This window comes from Neofelis nebulosa, chromosome 4 (assembly GCF_028018385.1).
Source record: "Neofelis nebulosa isolate mNeoNeb1 chromosome 4, mNeoNeb1.pri, whole genome shotgun sequence".
Taxonomy (NCBI): domain Eukaryota; kingdom Metazoa; phylum Chordata; class Mammalia; order Carnivora; family Felidae; genus Neofelis; species Neofelis nebulosa.
This window is the reverse complement of record NC_080785.1, coordinates 28,589,141-28,610,010: the sequence shown is the minus strand read 5'-3', so window position 1 is coordinate 28,610,010 and position 20,870 is coordinate 28,589,141. Positions and strand designations below refer to the sequence as shown.

Sequence of the window (20,870 nt, the reverse complement as noted above, 5' to 3'; positions counted from 1 at the left end):
AACCATTGAAGTCCCATGTGAACTGCTACATCTGGCTTCCACTGAAATTACCGGTAAGCTTCAGCATCATTCTGATTTTAGGGAACCTCAACATTTTTGGTGTGCGAAAGAGCTGCGGTGTGACTTTGCGATGTGACTGCTCTGTGCCACATGGCGGTGGCTTCCCGGGAGCTGCTGAGCAGCTGGCACGTTTCCCGGCAGAACAGGGAGGAACATTCTTTTGCTCACTGGTGTTTACTTCACGGCACACTCTCTTCAGGGCGTGCGGTCTGCTGAACACTTCGACCGTCATCACTCACTGCGCCGTACCCTTACTCTAATCTACGGTTAAAATTTCCTTTTACCCATTTTATTAATCTCTTAACATAAATAAAGAAAAACGCTTTTCTCGCCTATTTGGGTCAAATTAATTTTATTATGCTCCATGATGAATTGCCACCAGTGCAATATCCTATCACTATACATTTCGAAAAAATTCACATACTAAACAAAATTTCAGTTGATAAATGGAAACGAATGATTGAAAAGTCTTTATGAATCTCACACATACAATATGTGGCTAGCTGAAATTGTCTATCACATAGCACTTAGATATAAAAAGCCTCATGCTAGTCTGTTAAATGCGAAGGCTGTCAGACAATCGTTTAGCTGCGGTGACCGTGGGAGGCTCTCAGACAAAGCACAGGTGTGGTGCCGCCCACAGAGAAGCTGGTGAACAAGCTGGTGGCTGGAACATGCGGCCTGCACACCCGCAGTGGGTTCAGTCTTCATGCCGGGACTGAACCCCACAGCTGCTGTGTTTCAGCCAGTGGGAATTTAGACTTTGGGCAACAACAACAGAAAGGCTTTTTTTTTTCTTTAAGAAGAATGAACCTGATTACCTTTGGCAAATTTTATACCCATCTTACACGTTAAAAGTTGTGTTTCCAACTCAAGGAACTGATATCCTTTACTCAGAGCAGCTCCTGATAAATATAGATCACACCAAAGTTTGCCGGAAAACCCTGAATTCCTGGGCCAAAAGTTAAGAGAGATCTTAAATTGGCATTACCTTAAAGACATTTCCAGGATGTTTAAAATGTTTTTTTCAATAATGTCACAAAGAAAAAAAAATGAAAAATGTTGAATATTACTTAAAATAATTATAATGCTCTATTTACCATTTGCACAAATTCCTAATTCTATTGGTTAGTAGCTGTCCAGCCTCATCCACAGCAGACTCGGCGTCACTGAGCTCAAGCCACAGTAAAAATGAGAGTAAGCAGAAAAAGGTTTCCAGCAGCAGAGGGCACTGTTTTTGCAAGAAACAAAAAAGTCTAGAGTCTTTCCCGGGTTTAAATTACTCTTGCAAGAAAGGTAACATTCTTTGAATAACTTAACTATTTTACTGCACCACTTACTGCTTTCAGCAACAAAACCTTTTAAATTATTTCTTACGATAACTAGATGCATGATCACTAGAGATGATGTGATAACTGGTTAAAATTCAAGCCATATCTTGCAGGTCCAGCCTGTCAAGATCATGCCAATACTAGATTTTGGTCGGTACAATTCTAGAGAGCTTAATTTTTAGTTGGATATTGTGATTATAGTAATGAAATACATTTGGAACTACATTCTGCATATGACTCAATGTGAGAAAAATACGTGTCTGTATTTAAATCAGATCATTTTTCTACCTAAAATTTAAAATAGGTAGGTATGATAATTAGCACTATAAATATGAAAAAAACAACACCTTTAGGCAGATTAGTGTATTGCAGAGAGGCAAGGAAACCCTAATTTTAAGACATCATTTAGTATACATAACAAATGTGCAGGTTGTAAAGTTTTATTTATTTATTTATTTTAAATCTAGCATTCAGTTATGTCTCTCAAGAAATTTGACGTTGGGACCACCAATCTTTTAAGAAAAATGCAACTGTTCACCTGACAGTTGACAAAAACCTTGAGAAATTATAAAAAAGAGAAAAATTTTAAATAGTGTATGTACTAAGTTCAGCATTACAGTGTTTACCTTGGCCAGCTCAATTACATTTGTATGGTTGGTATTTCTGAATACCTCAACCCATACAGACTACCCGATAATTCCACATCATTTCCATAATGTTCTGATTTTATAGCGTACTTAACCAAAACTGAAGTAACCATTATGTATTGCCTCCTTCAGTTCATGGAGAATATTACCCCTAAAAATCCCCAAACTGCAAAAACTTAAATAACCATCGAAGATTGATACCAAAAATATTTTTAAATTTTTGCCAAAAAGAGCCTGCCACATTTGCTATAGCATAAAAATAATCTCAGTCAAGTACAGGTAAGCAAGGTCTCCTTAGGATCCCAGCCTCCACATACCCCTCTGTACAGGAACAGGCAATATTGCCGGAAGAGGAGTGTTACGGGTTTTCCCGACTAGGGCCTCTGTAGTGGTCTTCTGTAGAGCATCCTGCTACAATTTGAGAACCTGCATCGGTGTAGTGATGTCTAGAGAACCGTGCAATGTGTCTGCTTCAACATTCATGTAGCATGGTGTTCAAAATGGAGGGGCTAAATAAACTAAGGTCTGCATCACTTAAAAAAGAATGTAGTGCTATACTAGATTTTAATAAGAAAATTTAGGTACAGAAAAAGTAGGGTATGAAAATAGTGTTTTCCTTCTGGCATTATAACTAAATTACATTAAGGTTTTTGTCAGTCTCACATATAATATTTAAACTCCCTTGTTGATGGAATGACAAATATTCACAAATTTAAGTGAGCATCCTGGTGTAAACTTGCACACAATGACAGGGAGTAGCTTTGTAGAGGATTTTGACAAACCTTTACAGATTAAATGAGGTATTGCACAGATTAATAAAAAAAAAAAGCAAAAAAGGCAACAAAAATATACAGCAAATTGGTAGAACATTTACATGATAATTTTACAGAATCCATAGACAGAAAGTAGTGTTTAGTATTTCACCTTAAAAATATATATATAATATATAGATCAGTCTTCCCATTCATCATCGTCTTCAAAATCTTCTTCATCATCTTCATCCTCATCTTCATCTAAAAGAAAATCAAGTCCAACAATCAAAATATATGTATAAATAAAATAACATTACAGAATTCTTGGGTGATTTCTCCAATCATTTAACTTCTGACACACAAACCATTCCATTGACACACAAACCAATCGAGTGACCAGGGTAATTTAAGAGGAATCAAATAGAATACATATAAAGGGTATGATGGTCAGTTGAAGATGAGAACAGGGGTTAAGAAGTAAGTCCCTTAGTATCTATGTAAGGAATTTCAACTAGTGCTTCTTTATGTGTAAACCCTCATTTGGGTTGGCCTCTCTGAATTTTCACAGATCTCAAATCTAAGAAAGACCCATTTAATTGACTACCTTTAAAGAAAAGTTGTAAAACAAACAAACAAACAAACAAACAAAAAAAACCCACCTGACTGAACAGATTGTTCGGCTAGCAATTCCACTTATAACTCCAGTGATAGGCAGGAAACTCACTGACACTGAGCCACTAAGGAAACAGAGCAGGCGGTCCAAATACTCAGCGTCCCTTTCTACCCTCCTATTCTCTCCTGAACTCAGTGACATTGCTTTTTCCAGATCACCAATGACCGACCATTGCTAAAACTAAAGCTTGACTTCCTGTTCTCATTTTCTTGACCGATCATACTTTTGACCCACATCCTGACTCCATCCTCCTTCAAACACTTCATGTGGCTTCTAAGATCCTGCACTCTCCAGCCTTCAGAGCCTACTATAATCTCTTCTTCTCTATTTACATGCACTTCTTTAAGGATCCCAGCCAGTTCTGTAACTTTAAATACCATGCCTGTCTCAATGACATGCAAATTTCTATTACCAGTCCAGACCTCCTCCCTCAACTTCAGGCTCATAATCAAATGCCTGCACAACATCTACATTTGAATTTTTAGTAAGTATCTCAAATTTAGTATTTACAAAAACCAAACTCCCGATCTTTCCTCTCAAACCTGCTCCTCCTAAATCTTATCCCACTCCATTAATGAAAATTTCACCCCTTTCATACTCAAGTCAAAAATCTTGGGAGTCATCCTTCACTTTCTTTTTTCTAAACTTCACTTCCAATCCATCAGCAAACCCAATTATTTCCTCATTCACAATATACCTAGTATCAAATCCCTGCTCACTGGGGCTACCAATCTCATTCAAACCTCTACTATCTCTTGCTTGGATCATTGCCATCCCTCTGCTAAGGACCTTCCAATGACTTCCCATCACATTCGTGGCCTCCAAAGCCTTACTACTGGCCTCCTGTACCTCTTGTACTTCAATGCCTTACTATTCTTTCCCCCTTTTCCTTACTCAGCCATACTGACCTCATCATTATTCGTCAACCTCAGGAACTTTGCACTTGCTGTTCTTTCTACCGGAATGAACACACTTTCCCCAATTTTCTACATGGTTTACTCCTTGAACTCCTTTTGGTCTTTTCTCCAATGTCACTTCAGTTAGGCTCATCCTATTTCAAAATGAACTTCCCTCCTACAGCTACAAGTCCCTATATCTTCCTTTTCTGATTTATTTTTGCCCTTAGCACATATCACCGTTTAATATCTGTTTTTCTAATTTACTTTATTGTTGTCTCTCACTGAAATGCATGCTCCATGGAGGCAGGGATTTTTATTGTTTTTTAATTATTATCCTACAATAAATACCTACAGAATGAACTAGCCTATTCTATCTCTGTAACAGTGTTGGAATAAATAGGTCTATTTAAAGAAAATAAATATTAGTAATAGATCTTAGATATGACTCATGAATTCTCTCCATAAAACAAATATAAAAATTGAGGTCCACAGTGAATAAATAATAATTCAGTAAGAACAAAGATCAGATTCTAGTACAGCATGCTGGGGAAGCTCTTTAGTAAACCTCAAGCACTACATCAGCTAGACCAATTGCTTTCTCTTTTGAAAGTAACATCCATTTATATGGTGGTGTACATATGCTTAATAATGGCCTCAAAATAGGGAGAACTAGTTTATTCAAATAAACCTTTTAGAAAATGACGAAAAAGAGGACACAAAACACTTCAGGATTCTTTAGCAAACCCCAGAAAACCTAATTTCTCAGCCCAAATTCTTACAAATCAGGGAAACCTGAATTTCTCATGTCACAAGAATGTCACAGGAATGGGATACAGAATGTCATGCTTTGTTTAGAGGTTTGACAGGCATTCTATTAGTATTCCCAGCATAGGAAATGAAACTGCTACTTTTCTGAAGTTGTTCTTCCAATTTATGCTTATGGCTATGGTGTACTAGAATCCATTCAGCATCAGATAGACTAATCATGGTGGCAAAAACTTTTAAAAATTTGCCCTAATATCCACATCAGTGTTATTCAATAGCAGGGGGAAAGCGAGCAAAGTCTACCATAAAATAAAAAGAAAACAGAACTTCAAATATTAAAATTAAATATAAATGTACTCATATAAATAAATATACCTGAAGAATGAATGGCTTTGCTCCTTTTCTGCATCACTTCCATTAATGCACCCACAATTCCTGAAGTGGGTGCAGGTGTTGGTGGTGTAGACTCTTGGCCATCAGATACCTTGGAAAGGAAAGTGAGCAAAATTTAGAACTAAATCCTTAGCAAACACTTTTTGTCTCCAGAAAGTCTTACTTTTTTAGAATCACTTCCTATTTAAAAAAAGAAAGGGGGGGGGGGGGGAAAGAAAGAGCAAACAAGCCCAGGACAGGATTAACTAATTTAAGAAGAAATAAATTGTGCCTTAAAATAATTATTCAAAATATACATCCTCTCCTTAATGTATAAAGCCATCAACACATTTCCAAATTTAAAATAACAAACCTTTTCCTAAATAATACTTGCCTTTGCAGTTGGATTACTTCTGTTCATTCTAGAACATAAAACCTTAGCTGATGAAACTTTAAAACTATTATCAAGGATCAGCATTTTATAAAAAATTAAGGTATAGTCAGATTCTTAGAGTTGTTAGGTGAGAAGGACACTTAAGATATCTAAGAGCAACCGAAGAAACTTCTAATCTCCTAGAAAAACTCAGCTTCACCAATAAGCTTTATAACTTTGTATACTATATTTATAGTTCATATGGTACAAACTTACAAATATGTGTAATATATGTAGATATATTATTATAACTCAAAATGAACTTTCCTTCTCATAGCATATAACGTCTCTTCAAGGAGCTCGGCCAGGTAACTTTCAAAATGTACCTACCTCACAAGGCAACCACTATCCCTAACTAAAGTACTTCTATCTAGTATCAACTACTTTTGGGGTGGGGGAAACAATATCAAGGGGTCTCATTAAAGTCGAGTACCTATACAAAATACTCCAATTCCAACTCTCATTAAAAAAGAGAAAATACAGGAAATCTGTAGAGATTCAGGAAAAAAAATACATAATTTGGAAATTACTGCTCTAAGTGTACTTTGACTAAAATGAGCAGTCATTTATCCAAAATAACTCATTTTGTTAATTTTGTCTCTGGACTTACGTGACCCATGTAAAGGTAGAATATTAGTATACTTAAAAAGGAAATTGTACAGCTGTTTTACTTGGATTCTTATCATTTCCCAAAGAAAAACTACTTTTTTAGGACAAACTTTTTATTTTGGTCTTTACAGCTCTTCTAATACTACCTGTCTTTCTGGAGACTTAACAGGTCTTTTTCTTTTAAAAATATTCAAAGCAATTCCCCCATAAGATACTGATTCATTCATTACTATTTAGGTTTGGGGAGGCTGGGTATTAACTACTACTAGTATGGAAGTGCCACAAATGAAAAAGACAACAGAAACAGTTTCTGAGGTTTGAAGGTCAGCATGAGGCTCTCAAAGAACTGTAGCAGCAGTACGAAGAAACACTTAAGACACCCTTGAAGCAATGTGAGATTACACGGCAGAGACCACAGGAGCACAACACTGACACAAACACGTTTTTGAAGGTACTTACTTGGATGGTGCTATCCAAGGTACTATGAACATGGAACTCAAAATCTGTGTAAGTGAATAGTTACACCCTTCCTGCCAACTGTGATCTTATGTTAGTCATATTCATCTGTGAATAAGTGATTTACATAGACTGTTTAAAGAAACATAGCTGGAGAAATTTCAACCACAGAACGGTTTTCTTAAAAAACGAGGTAAAGCTATGGACTCAGATCACATACAACATGCCAATAATTCACTGATTTATTCCTTTAGGATATTACTCTAAAATTAATTTTAAAAAGTGATTATTTAGGGGAAGAATGACCTACATTTAGAATAAAACATACTTTTCTCTCTAAAAGAAATGTAGAGAATGAAGAGTTGGGATGGGACGGGAAAGAAATGATGATGGGGAAAATAGGGAACTTAACTCAGTAATTTTTTTAATTAAGAAAAGAGGACAGACAAGGAGTGGGATTAAAAAAATGAGAACACAATTTAATTTATTAAAAATAACCCCTTATTAGTAACAGCAAATGAGAGAAAGCAATAAAAGTTGATTGTGCAAGAAAGAGGAAATAGACAAGAGAAACAAAAAGAGAAGTTATGAGTGGCAGATGCAGGAATGAGTGACCCTGAGTCTGAGGTAAAGTCCATTAAAGCCTGCTACTCACCTGGGCTGTGGTCATTTTTTTTTTTTTTTTTTACATAAATGTTTATTTATTTTTGAGAAAGAGAGAGAGAGAGAAAAAGTGCGTGAGAGAACGCGAGTGGGAAGTGGCAGAGAGAAAGGGAGACCGAGAATCCAAAGTGGGCGGCTCTGTGCTGACAGCAGAGAACTCCATGCAGGGCTTGAACTCCTGAACTGTGAGATCATGACCTGAGCCGAAGTTTGATGCTTAACTGACTGTGAGCTACCCAGGCACCCCTTTAATTTTGCCACTAATTCCTCCCACTAACAACTACTCGAAATTCTTCAACTGTTCCTGAGAACCCTTTAGTCTAAACTAAATGGGGAAAGGGAGCAGAGACAACTGCTCACAGGTTGATCACATGGCAAGAAAAGACCTAGATACATTTTAAAGATCAGAGTTTTTAAAATCTGTGCTATGCCAATGTTCAAGCGTTTCCATCCAGTCAGCTGTGTTCCCTATCCATCGTTCTCCTCCTAGCCAAGCGTCAGAGATTTAGTTACCATAATTCCCTACATCACAAAATCATTTTCAATTAGAATCTCCTTTCACCTTCATTTACTGCACAGAAAAATCCACCACCCTCACCAACCCGAAGCCCTGGAGAGCAAATGTTCCTCTTGGAACTGAGAGACCATAAGTAAAAGCTCAGGAGTATGTGATGTAGGCAATTTAGATTCTAGAAAAGGGGTCAGCAAACTATTGCCCATGGGTCAAATCTAGCTCATCCTGTTTTTGTAGAACTTTTAAAGTGAAAAACGATTTTTACATTTTTAAACGGTTGGAAGAAAATAAAAAGAATATTTGTGACATGTGAAAATTACATGAAATTCAAATTTCAGTGTCCATAAATAAAGCTTTACAGAACACAATCACGCCCAATTTTGCATCATGTACGCTGCTGCATTTGTAATATAAGGGCAAAGCTGAGTAGTTGTGACAGAGACCATACAGCCTGCAAGTCTAAAATATTTACCATTTGGTCAGTCCTTTAAAAAAAACCAGTTTGCCAACCTCTGCTCTAGAAGACTATATGATCACGTCTTCCAATACACAGGATCCAAAATTCTCTACCAACATTATCCAAAATTCTATTAGAACTCTTTCAAGTTTCTGCAGAGTCGGATTGTCTACGAATCTAAATTTCAGAACACAGAAACTTTACAATATTGTTTACTTTTCATAAAGTTAATGGTATGAACTTACCAAGATGATTATAATTGGTTACAAGCAGGGCTTTTACTTCTCCACAGTTTAAAGATTTATCTTTAAATTCAAATAAATTTTATTCAGAAGTGAAGTCTAGAACACAGCAAACATACTATATATAATACTCCACTTACATGAAGTTCTAAGAACAGGCAACACTAATCTACAGTGATTAAAAATCAGATTAGTGATTTTTTTTTTTTTTTTTTGAGAGGGAGACAAATGGAAAGAGGTGTGAGGGAACTTTTTCTGGGGTGATATTCTAATTATAGAAGTATGGGCTACGCAGGTATAGGGTATAAATGTGTGTGGTTCTAGTTTGTAAAAACATCAGAAATTCAATGGGTTAAACACCTGCATACCAAGGGAAAGAGCAAAAAATAAAGATTTTCCAAGTTGTCTCATAAATTACTTTAAAATTCGTTAGGACAGAGCGTCTAAACTGAAACGAACAGATTACTTACAGATTTCAGCTGAATACCCTGTCGTATCTGGTCTAAAAGTGCATCCCTTCCGGAGCAGGACACAGGTCGACTGTTCTGTTCCACCTTTTTTAGCTGAGCACCCTCTCTAATTTGATCCAAAAGAGCTGCTTTGCTTCCCGCAGGAGGTGGAACCTGATGGTCACCGTCAGAAGGGAGGCCAGGCGGAGGTGGCGGCCCCGGGGGAGGCGGGGGCGGAGGTGGCGGGGGCGGTGCCGCTGAGCCGGCCAACGACAGAGGTGGAGGCGGCGGTGGAGGCCCCGACGGTGCTGAGGAGGGAAGGGCTGGAGGCGGAGGAGGGTACATCCTATTTGGTGGCGGTGGAGGGGCTCCCACACCTGGCCTGGACGGAGGCGGTGGCGGAGGCGCGGCGGTGGGAGCTCTAGAAGGTGGTGGAGGAGGAGCGCCTCTCCCCCTGGCGGGAGGGGGCGGGGGGCCTGAGCTGTGCGGGGGTGGGGGGGGAGGAGGGGGCCCTCCCCTAGACGGCGGTGGCGGCGGTGGCGCTGAAATAAAAACAGAAAAAAGAAAGCGTGCTTTTCTCCGCCCCAAACATCACACTGAAGAAAAACTTCAACATGTGTGAAAAGACACACGAGGGGGAAAAAAGGCCTCGTCTTTGTATTTTATTTTACAAGGACATGTGAGCACGGATGATAGAATTCTATTTGGGAATACTCCTCTAAAGACCACTTTTCCTGTTTTTCTTGAAAAATATTAGCTGAAACTGTAGAATCTAGTTTTGAGGAATCAGCACCACTTCTGAAGGTATGGGAATAAACACTTCCTTATATAATAAAAACATCACAATATCAAATACTTTGGTCAATTAGCATTATTTAGCATTTCAATAAAAATTAATGGATACCTTCCCTCTTTAAAGAATTGAGTTTATTTAATTTATAAAATTAATTTACATTCGGAATAAAATAGCTGGTGTTGCATAACCTATCAGAATTTATTCCAGTTAATCTGAGTTAAACCCAAATTGAATACTTTTTCTTTTAAAATTTAAAACTTTGTCACCTTACATTTATATTATATGGTCTATATTTTCTAAAAATATAGTATATGTTATAATGAAATATACTATAATATGTAATAATATATATAATATTCTATATTTCTAGAAGATGGTCATTAACTCTAGTGATGGCAGTAAAGGGAGGCTGGTTGCTCAAGTGAAATGTTCAACTACTTATTCAGGAGATGCAACCAACTATTAATAAATTAACGGAGAATTTCTACATTGAAAAACTGGACTAAGTTATTGATAAAATATTAATATTCTTCTAGTATTAATGATTTTCCCATTCTTATTCTACTTTAATAAAAATAAGGAAAGAAATTCAAAGTACACATTTATTATTTTTGGAAGTATGATTTTACTAACAGTATGTACAAATTTACATAATAATGAACTTCATTATTTCTCCATTCAAAGACTGAAGAGGCAAATTGACTATTTTTAGGAGTAGAGAAATCCTAGAATTCATAAAAACTCTTTGTGTTTACTGATGTCTCCTTGTATACAAACTTTTACAAGTGAAATAATATATAGCTGCAAACAGGAGAGTTACCCTACTCAGATGTCGGCCACCACAGAGGGAAGTTCCTATGATTTATATCAAGCACCCTGGAGGTCTGAGTGTTGCAGGTTCATCCAATTTTCTCATTGGATCCAAAGTGAGGACACTTACACTAACCTTGCTAAAAGCAAAGTCTTTTTCTAACATATTTTGTAATAAAAGAACAAAACCAGGAGGATATGACATATATGTAATCTGTGTACTCTCTGAATAAGACAGTACCTCAAATCCTTCAAGCAATTTTAATCAGGCTAAGGTTTCTATTTCAAATAGGTATGATTTACTTGTTTGTTAATCAAGAGGAAAATACCCACCCTATTCTACTTTAAAAAGTATTAGTAAATCATTTCTCATAGTCTCTTTGAGGACTCTGGATCCACAATCTTTTATATGTAAAATGATGTATTTCTTCAGTAGAGAGAATAAAAGTTCTTTCAAACTTGCAGTAAGTACATTTATTGGAATAATTTGGAGTCCAGCTATTACTCATTTAAACAGACATTAAATCACTGCCTAGGAAAAGGAAGCGTGAATTGATTGGGAGTAAATTATTACCTGAGTATAGCACAAGTTCAGCATCTCTACTGTCTTGAAAAGTGATGGAAAATGTCTCTATATTTTTGTGAGGGAAACATCTATTACCAACTTTGTTTTTTTATAGTCTGTATTATTTTTACATAAAAAGGTAAGTACGCAAAAGACATGCCATACCTGATGTAAGAATATGAAAGAATTAAAAGAGGGAAGTACGGATGGCACAATAGGAGTTAGGTTCAGATGCACAAAAATGTCTAAGCAGACATCACGCACCATCAAGAGAAAATCGGATGGCCTACAGACTTGCAAAACTCTGAAAAGTCACCACAAACACCAGAATCAGAATGATAACAGTACTTAGATTTCTTTTTTTTCTTTTTTTTTTTTTTCAACGTTTTTTATTTATTTTTGGGACAGAGAGAGACAGAGCATGAACGGGGGAGGGGCAGAGAGAGAGGGAGACACAGAATCGGAAACAGGCTCCAGGCTCCGAGCCATCAGCCCAGAGCCTGACGCGGGGCTCGAACTCACGGACCGCGAGATCGTGACCTGGCTGAAGTCGGACGCTTAACCGACTGCGCCACCCAGGCGCCCCAACAGTACTTAGATTTCTAAAAAATAAATGAAGTGAAACGTATGAAACAAAAGTTACAACAAATAAAACTGTTCTTACTATCAGAGTTTAGTTAAAAAGGAAGAAAGACACGGAAAAAAATCTTGTCTTGATGGTATACTACAAAAAAAAGCTCCTATACTTAAAAATAATTATTATTGCAGATCAATATTAAGAATAATAGGTTAACTAATTTTCTAGATATGTGATATTTATAGGATTGGGAAGCAGAAATTATAAAATATAAATATAACTAAGGTTTAAAAGAAATATAGTATTATATAAAATTCAGGAAACATTCAAGAACTTCTCTCATGCACCCTCCCCAAAGTAAAGCAAATAGAAAACTGCTATCTATTCAACACAAATTTAAACAACTCTGACTAGGCACGTATAGAACTAACTGTGTGTGTTTATGTTTAGCACCCCCTCCTTGACTCAAATTAATGTAAAAATCTAAGTACATTTCACATAGGTTACTGAAATGATGCTAAGTGTGAAAGGCAACCACTAGGAATGAGTATAATAAGCGACAATAAAAACAACAATGGTGCTGTGGTTAAGAGGTGTTTTTTAAAAATCCACAGAATTTCATTAGAATTGTCTAAACTATAGATGAAATATGAGCTCTGACTCATACAGAAATATATTTTTTTAATTTTACCATCTATGTGCCCAAAACATTAGTTTGAGTGAAGGGCAAAAAAACCTCATTGTATGTTTAGATTTGGAAGCAGGATAAATGAACTCTAGCTTCTCTGAAAATAAACATATCAAAGCATGCATAATTTAGAGCACTGGGTCAAATAACATCCCACATATATACCACTGCATTGTGGTGGACCTACACAGCAGATTATTATGAGTTAATGGCCTTCAAAGAATTGCACAGATACACACAAAATAGATTGGAAATCACAAGTCTACTACTTTTTATAAACCTGATTACATAATTTTATAAAATAAGTTTCAAGAGATTTGATTCAGTAGGTTTTACAAAATATATTTTTAAGACAACTTCATAAATTTCTCCTCTAATTTTTTATACTTCTGAACACATTATATGTTCTGCCTGAAAACATTTCCCTAACAAATCATTAATTTTTATTTTTTTATTATTTTTTATTTATTTTTTATTCTTTCTTTGAAAAATTTGTCTTCCATAAAATCATTCTTTGGTGTCTAAAAGGTTCCCCATTGGGAGTTAGGTTCTTAAGTATGACAAGAATTTAACTTTGTTCCCAAAGCATGTTTTGTTTTTTTTGTTTTGTTTTGTTTATTTTTATTTTTGAGAGAGAGAGAGAGTGAGCTCGTGCAAGCATGAGCAGGGGAGGGGCAGAGAGCGAGGGAGACACAGAATCTGAAGCAGGCTCCAGGCTCCAAGCTGTCAGCACAGAGCACGACATGGGGCTCAAACCCACAAACCGGAAGATCATGACCTGAGCTGAAGTTGGATGCTTATTGACTCAGCCACCCAGGCGGCCCACCCAAAGCATGTTTTTTAATGTCTGTGTATTTCTTTGGTTTTAAGTAATTCAATTAAGGAAAGATCTTGCCTAATTTGATGCTTTAAAAGCAGCTAGAATAATAAGCAGTCATAATAAAGTTTAAAAACCAAATCAGGGGTTGGGGGGTGGGGAAAATGGGAAATGGGCATTGAGGAAGGCACTTGGGATGAGCACTGGGGTGTTGTATGTAAGTGATGAATCATGGGCATCTACTCCCGAAGCAAAGACTACACTGTATACACTGTATGTTAGCTAACTTGAAAATAAATTATTTAAAATAAACAAACATTGATATTTGTAACTTAAAAAAAAACAAAACAAATCCAATCAAGTTAATCTAGACAACCGTCAGTCACAGGTATTCAGGTGTGAGGGCACGTATATGGGTAGCCCAGTAAAGGTCAAGAGTCATTTATAAATTTATAAATTCAGAGAGCTCAGAGAGATGCCAAGCAAAATTTGGTAATGTGAGGGTATGTGATAACCATGGAAAAAGAGAGTTGGGAAACACACTACCAATAAACGTGACTTACTCTGGGAGCATTTAAAAACAATAATGGTGCTACGCCCAAGATGTTTTTATTAAAAATCCATAGAGCCTGGAAATGTAATTTTTTCAAAAACTAAAACAAATTAGCATCATACTAATTTCAATGAAACTAACATTGTGTTTCTACAATAGCAATTTCTGACTATATACTTGTTTAAATATCTATTTCCACACTAGACTAAGTATCCTGAGTGGAAAGGAGTATTGGCATAATGTTTACTGAATATATGAATGAATGAAAGACTGAATGAACATCAGTACTGAAAAAGATACAAGTCAAATACCTAATTTAAAATGACAGTGAAATTCCTCAGAATACTTTGATAAAATGGAACTTTTGCTCCGTACACAAAAGCTAGATAGAAGAAAAGCAATCTCAAATGAATAAGGTGGCAAAGAGATGACTGTCATATTGGAAAATTCAGTTATTGAATTTACACTTTATTGTTCAATTAACATACAACTAAAACACAAGGTGCTTTAAATATCCGATCTTAAAAGGATGCAAATTAGTATACTTAAAGTACTAAATGATAAATTTTATTCTTTACCAAGAAAAAATGTTTGTATTTCAAAATAAATAATTTTCATTATTTATATCCTTGAAAATGCTTATATATTACTGATTAAACAATGATTATTTTTAAATTACTACTTCTGAGTTGTAATAAAAACAACTTTAATGGTGGTTTCTAAGATTTGTTAAATAAGATATTAGGCAACTATAAATTTTTATTCTAAAATAGAATAGCCAGAAGATTTTGTATGGATATTCATGAATTTAATATAAGACTTTTTAGTAAGAAAAACCTTGCCAAATGTTTTATTTTTTTTTCTAATTTTTTTTTTAATGTTTATTTACTTTTGAGAGAGAGAGAGACAAAGCACAAGTGGCGGAGGGGCAGAGATAGAAGGAGACACAGAATCCGAAGCAGGCTCCAGGCTCTGAGCTGTCAGCACAGAGCCCGATGTGAAGCTCGAACTCACAAACTGTGAGATCATGACCTGAGCCGAAGTCGGATGCTTAACCGACTGAGCCACCCAGGTGCCCCACCAAATCTTTTAGTTACATCAAAATAATGTAAAACAATACCAGGTCGAGTTAGTTATCTATAAATTCAAATATTCTGCTTACGGAAGGTTCATAGGAATGTGTATAGCTGTCTTCCATGAAACTGACCTCAAAATAGTCAAAAGAAAAAAAAAAGGATTACAATGCTTAAATGAAAAAATAAATTACCTTGCCTTCGTAGTTCATTTTTAACAGCTTCCACACCTCCTGTTTTTTCAATGAAGTCATATATAACTTTCGATGTTTCTCGGTCTTTAAGTTGTGCCTCTGAGATTCCACACATATCAAAAAGATTCTTCAATTCTGGATCCAAATTATTCAGCTACAACAAAAAAAGTAACTAACTGTAAAATCGATCCCAATTTTTAAAAATAAGCATGATCAAATCTGATCCTCATCTTTGCCCTTTATGATATTATTTTAAGTTGAAATATGGTTATTTATATTCCAACTAAACTTTCTTATTTAAATAAAACAGAAAAGGTAAGAACAAAGAATACATTTTTATTTTGTTTTGTTCCCTTCCTTCAAAAAGGGCATCTCATTTAGAGTTTTACTAACCCATTTATGATTCAAACATTTCCAATGTTCACCTATTCCTAAATAAGATTTAGATACATCACAAATAAACAAAAGAAGCAAATCAATTTGAAAATCTGAGGACAAGGACCTCCTTATAACCTCAGCACCCTGTACAGTGCCCAACACAAAGAAGCATTCAATAAATGTTGTAGAGTTAACAATGTAGTTATAACAAAAATAACCAGAAGGATTTTTGACCCCAATCACAAGTATTTCTCTTCAAAATAATTTTTCCAAATCCTGATCATTTGGTCAACTGTGAAATACGTATTAATACTTAAGCAACCAAAAATACAGGTAAAATGTTAAGAACACTTATTTTTGCCAGCAGTTTAACCTACCTTGCTCAGTGCTGTAAATTAAATAATGATGAAATTGCCAAGAAGAATAGAATGAAAAGACCTAGACAATTTAACAACTGGATAATTCAGAAATTGATTATTCTCCACTAATTTGGCATACATTCCCCAAAAACGATCAGCTAGCAGAAATAGTTTCTTTCTCTTGCTGGCAACACACAAGAATTTCACATTACAGTATATAAATCCAAGGAGTATAAAACCTTTGTCTTTAGAGACATAGCCATAAATGACTGAAGAATACGAAGGTTTCAAACCTCAGTAGTATATGTACATAAACACATTCAAATGAACACCAGAATTCACAAAAATGAATAATAAAAATCTACACACAGGCCATAGCATTCCCACTTATTTAGAGCAATAATGTTTATGACTTGCAAAGATACTTACATCAAAGCCAGTATTTGGATCCCAACCAACATGTCCAATGTGCCTGAAGAAGTAGACAAAAATAAAATAAAAAATAGAAAATGCATAAAGAGCATTTAAAACATAACGTACATCAAATCCAAACCACCCAATAAATTTTGGCCCTGAACTAATAGTTCTCACAGACATAACCATATTCAGGGGAAAACTGTATGATTCCAGCCCTGGCTATGCTACTGAGTCTTAACACCTTTGCACAATCTTTCTGAGCATCCATTTCCTCAACTGTCAAACTGTCATTAAGAATACGGGCATTTTATGGGGCGCCTGGGTGGGTCAGTCAGTTGAGCATCCAACTGTTCATTTTGGCTCAGGTCATGATCCCAGGGTTGTGGGACCGAGCCCCGCATCATTGGGCTCTGTAATGAGCGTGGAGCCTGCTTAGCATTCGCTCTCTCTTTTCTTCTGCCTCTCTCCCTAGCTGGAGCTCTCTCAAAAAAAGAAAAACAAACAAAAACAAAAACAAAACAACAAAAAAAACCCAAGAATTATATATATGAGAATATAAGAGTTTTGTCACGACCTAATGAAATGATGTATATGAAAATGCTTAAAATACATCAAAGAAATAGCAAAGGTTTGATGCCTACTATAGACTACATGTTTGTGTCCCCTAAAAATTCCTTTGTTGAAACCTAATTCCTAATGTGATGATATGTGGACGTGAGGATTTTAGGAGGTGATTATATTTTGAGGGTAGATCCCTCAAGAATGGGATTAGCACCCTTAGATAAAAGGCCCAAGAAGGCTTCCTTGCCCTCTTCCAAAATGTGAGGAAGACAGCTAGAAGACCACGCACGGTCTATGAACCAGGAAGAAGAATCTCACCAGACACTACATTTCGCCTGCCTCTTCCCAGTCTCCAGAGCTGTGAGAAATAAATTTCTGTTACTTATCAGCTACTCAGTCTATAGTATTCTTTTACAGCAGCCCAAATGGACTGAGACAGTGCCTTCAGGCAATTTCAAATACCATTTATAGAGAAAAAGTGAGAAATCACTATGTCCAACAATTATTTAAAGAAACAACTTCATCTAATTTTTCTTTACTGATGGGTAGAAAAGTAAATAAACAGTTAAGATACAGAGAAAGTCTACTGAGCCTTAAAAAACAAACACCTCCCAATAAAATCTATAGCTAAAAAGGTACGCAAATGATAAATGTAAGGGTCCCCTCCCCCCCACCAATAAGAAAACTAAATTTTCTAACAAGTTAAAAATCAAAAGCAGTAATGAGTAAATCAAAAGATAAGAAAAACAAAAGAACTCTCTTACTGGAAATTGCTTGGTGTTCCAATATCTGCCTTGGTTAATCTCTTCTTTTTTGTTTTTCCTTTTTTCTTTTCTTTGGTATGGGAGATGTTGTTGACTTGTGGACCATAAAATCTATTGGTTGTGATTTCTGGATTTTTTATGTCAACTGTTGCCATGGGTAGATTAGGACCTGCAAAACAATATGAAAGGAATATAACTTGAGATAACAATTATTACAATCCTAGTTTATAATTTGAATATCTTTCTCTGAAGTAGGACCGCTTCATTAATATAAATTTAAAATTTAAACTTGCATGTTAGTTTTTTGTAAATAAAGCATAAAGTACTTCCTAAATTTCAAAAGCCTATAATAAATTCTTAAACACATTAGCATAGATGTTATTTGAAAGCAAACTTGTATTTTTATAATATTAAATCCCTCGGGAAACACATATTTTCAGTAAGAATTTATATTTAATTGATCTAATCCCTTGAATTTGGACTACAATAGCCTGATACACATCACATCACTCCTTGGTAAAATGGCATATATCACATAACAAGGATAACAAAAGTAAAAAAAAAAAAAAAAAAGTACATACTTCACTTTAAATCTGACAAAGAAATCTAGTCTTACTTCTTTGTTTCAACTTTATTAGCCCATGAGGGAACAAAGTAGTTTTACAATTATTAGTATTTTTTCCAAAACTACCATATTTAAATCCTGTAATATTTTCCCTATCATACATACACTTTGATTACCAGAAGTACAGGGCTCAAAAACAAAATGGGAACATTCGCAAAACACTCATCTTCCACAAGAATCAATAGTAAAAATACCTCGGGCACCTTCAGATACTATTAATAGCATCTTTAGGAGTGACACTAAATATACCATACAAAACCTGTCTGAAAATTCACGAAAATATTCGTGGCCTTAAAAGCACAATAGTCTAAATGAAAATGTATTCAATTTTAAAATTCCTTATAAATTTAACTAAAGAGCTTCACATGTTCCTTAGAGAGTCCATTTTAATATATGATTCTCTGACAAAACCACTTATCAGACTTAATTCCTTTGAGATGAGTAATGACAACTTTCAAAATGTTGTCTACAATGTAACCACTACTGTGCAGAGAAAGAGTTAACACAGAAGGCCTGAGCCTGCCATTCTTAGAGTGACCTGCTTGCAAGGTTGATGCTGAGCTGGCGTCTGGAAACTGGGATTCCAAGAGGGTTCTCACCATTTCCTGATAGGATGGGCTCCTTGTGCCTCAACTATTTGTGCTGACAATGTGCTTAATGCTAAACACCTGCTTTCCTCCTGGGAGTCCAGAATCTCGGTATGTGCTAGACAGAGAATGACTACGTGAGCAGCGCCAGATAAACCCCAGGCACTGATCCCTAATCAGTTTCTCCTTTAGTCAACATTTCACATGTGCTGTAACAATTTTCACTGGAGGAATGATGTGCATCCCCTGTGACTCCAGTGGGAGAAGACGATCACAAAGTTGGGTGTGCTTTCCCTCAGACCTAACCCCATGTGTCTTTGTCTTTGCCGATTTTGTTTTATATCCTTTCACTGTGTGCTTGGTCCCGCTGAGTCCTTCTAGTAAATCAGCTAGGCTTTGATCTTGAGGATCCCCAACACAATCATAGAATAGCAACTGGAAATCCCAAGAAATTACAGGCTAATGTATATTAGGTAACAACTAATTGCCAATTTGACTCTAATTCTTCACTTGCAGTAAACAGCTCAAATGTATCCTATTCATTAAAGTTACCTGAAAGAACAACGTTTATCTAAGTGGGTAAATTATATATAACCCATTTTCTTTCAACTCTACTATTAAAGATAAAATACAGTTAAAATAAATTTATGAAAGCCATCTGCCACCTTATCAGACAAGCTGACAATCTGGAAAGATGCGTATTTTTAACGTCACCAAAATTCAGCTATTTTCCCTTCATATTCAAGGCCTACTTACATTTAGGTGTCTAAAAGTTCTACTTATATTTTCATATAAAATTCCATGGGAAGATGCCCATAGTGGCAAGAAATAAAGAACTTCTTATTTGAAAAAAATAAAAGCTAGTGAGTAAAATGGATAAAACCATTAAAATAAGCTGATTCAGTGTCAAGGAATAATCTAAAATAGCTGGATCAAACATTAAAGGTTAGTTAAGCAATTAGGCTTAGTAAATAGATAAAGACTTAGGTTTTCAAATTTGTTCAGATAGCAGATTTCACAAAGTTTCACAAGTAGTTTCACAAAGGGACTAATCGAGAATAACCAGAATTTAAGTAGTAGAGGTTAAATTGGTGTCATACACAAAGGCTTATCTAATGATCTGTTTTTATTTCTCATCCTTCTCTTTCTGCCTTCCCTCTTATAATTTGTCTTTACAAGTCAGTATCAGCAGTACCATCCATGATAAGCTGTGGCAAAGCACTATTTATTCTATCTTTATACTTAATACAATTCAAGACATGACTTAAGACAGATTTAGGAGTATCAGAGTGAGGCACTCTCTTTAAAAATACCACCCCTCCCTGGGGCACCTGGGTAGCTCAGTCAGTTGAGCATCTGACTTCGGCTCAGGTCAGGATCTCATAGTTTGTGGGTTCGAGCCCCGCATCGGGCTCTGTGCTGACAGCTTGCTCAGAGCCTGGAGCCTGCTTCAGATTCTGCATCTCCTTCTCTCTGCCCCTCCCCTGCTCACACTCTGTCTCTCGAAAATAAAATAAATGTTTAAAAAAAAATTTTTTTAATACCACCCCTCCTGAAATAGGTGTTCAAATAGTAACTATAAAGGAACAGCCAGATTCACCATTAAAAAACAACAAAACTATTATTAGTTTTTAGAAAAAAACAAAAATAAAAATATTTTTATGCTGCTTTGGGTTATATAAAAGTTATTATTATTTTGTGGATATTCTAAACAGTAAGTAGAGCTGGCTAAAGGGAAGTTTAATAGCTTAAATTATCCCAGCTAATAAATTCTTCTCTGGGAA

The 20,870-nt window shown here is 35.8% G+C and overlaps 1 protein-coding gene across 1 annotated transcript in view; it reads right to left on the bottom strand.

The window, feature by feature from the left end:
• Positions 1-395: 395 nt before the first annotated feature.
• WASL (WASP like actin nucleation promoting factor) overlaps positions 396-20,870 on the bottom strand; it is a 62,665-nt gene continuing 42,190 nt past the window's right edge. The window contains exons 6-11 of the mRNA XM_058724432.1: positions 17,875-18,043; positions 16,562-16,604; positions 15,396-15,549; positions 9,344-9,864; positions 5,503-5,611; positions 396-3,051 (exon numbers count right to left, since the gene is read on the bottom strand). Coding sequence (XP_058580415.1) covers positions 2,990-3,051; positions 5,503-5,611; positions 9,344-9,864; positions 15,396-15,549; positions 16,562-16,604; positions 17,875-18,043 — 1,058 coding nt within the window. The 3' untranslated portion in view covers positions 396-2,989. The remainder of the gene's footprint in view (positions 3,052-5,502; positions 5,612-9,343; positions 9,865-15,395; positions 15,550-16,561; positions 16,605-17,874; positions 18,044-20,870) is intronic.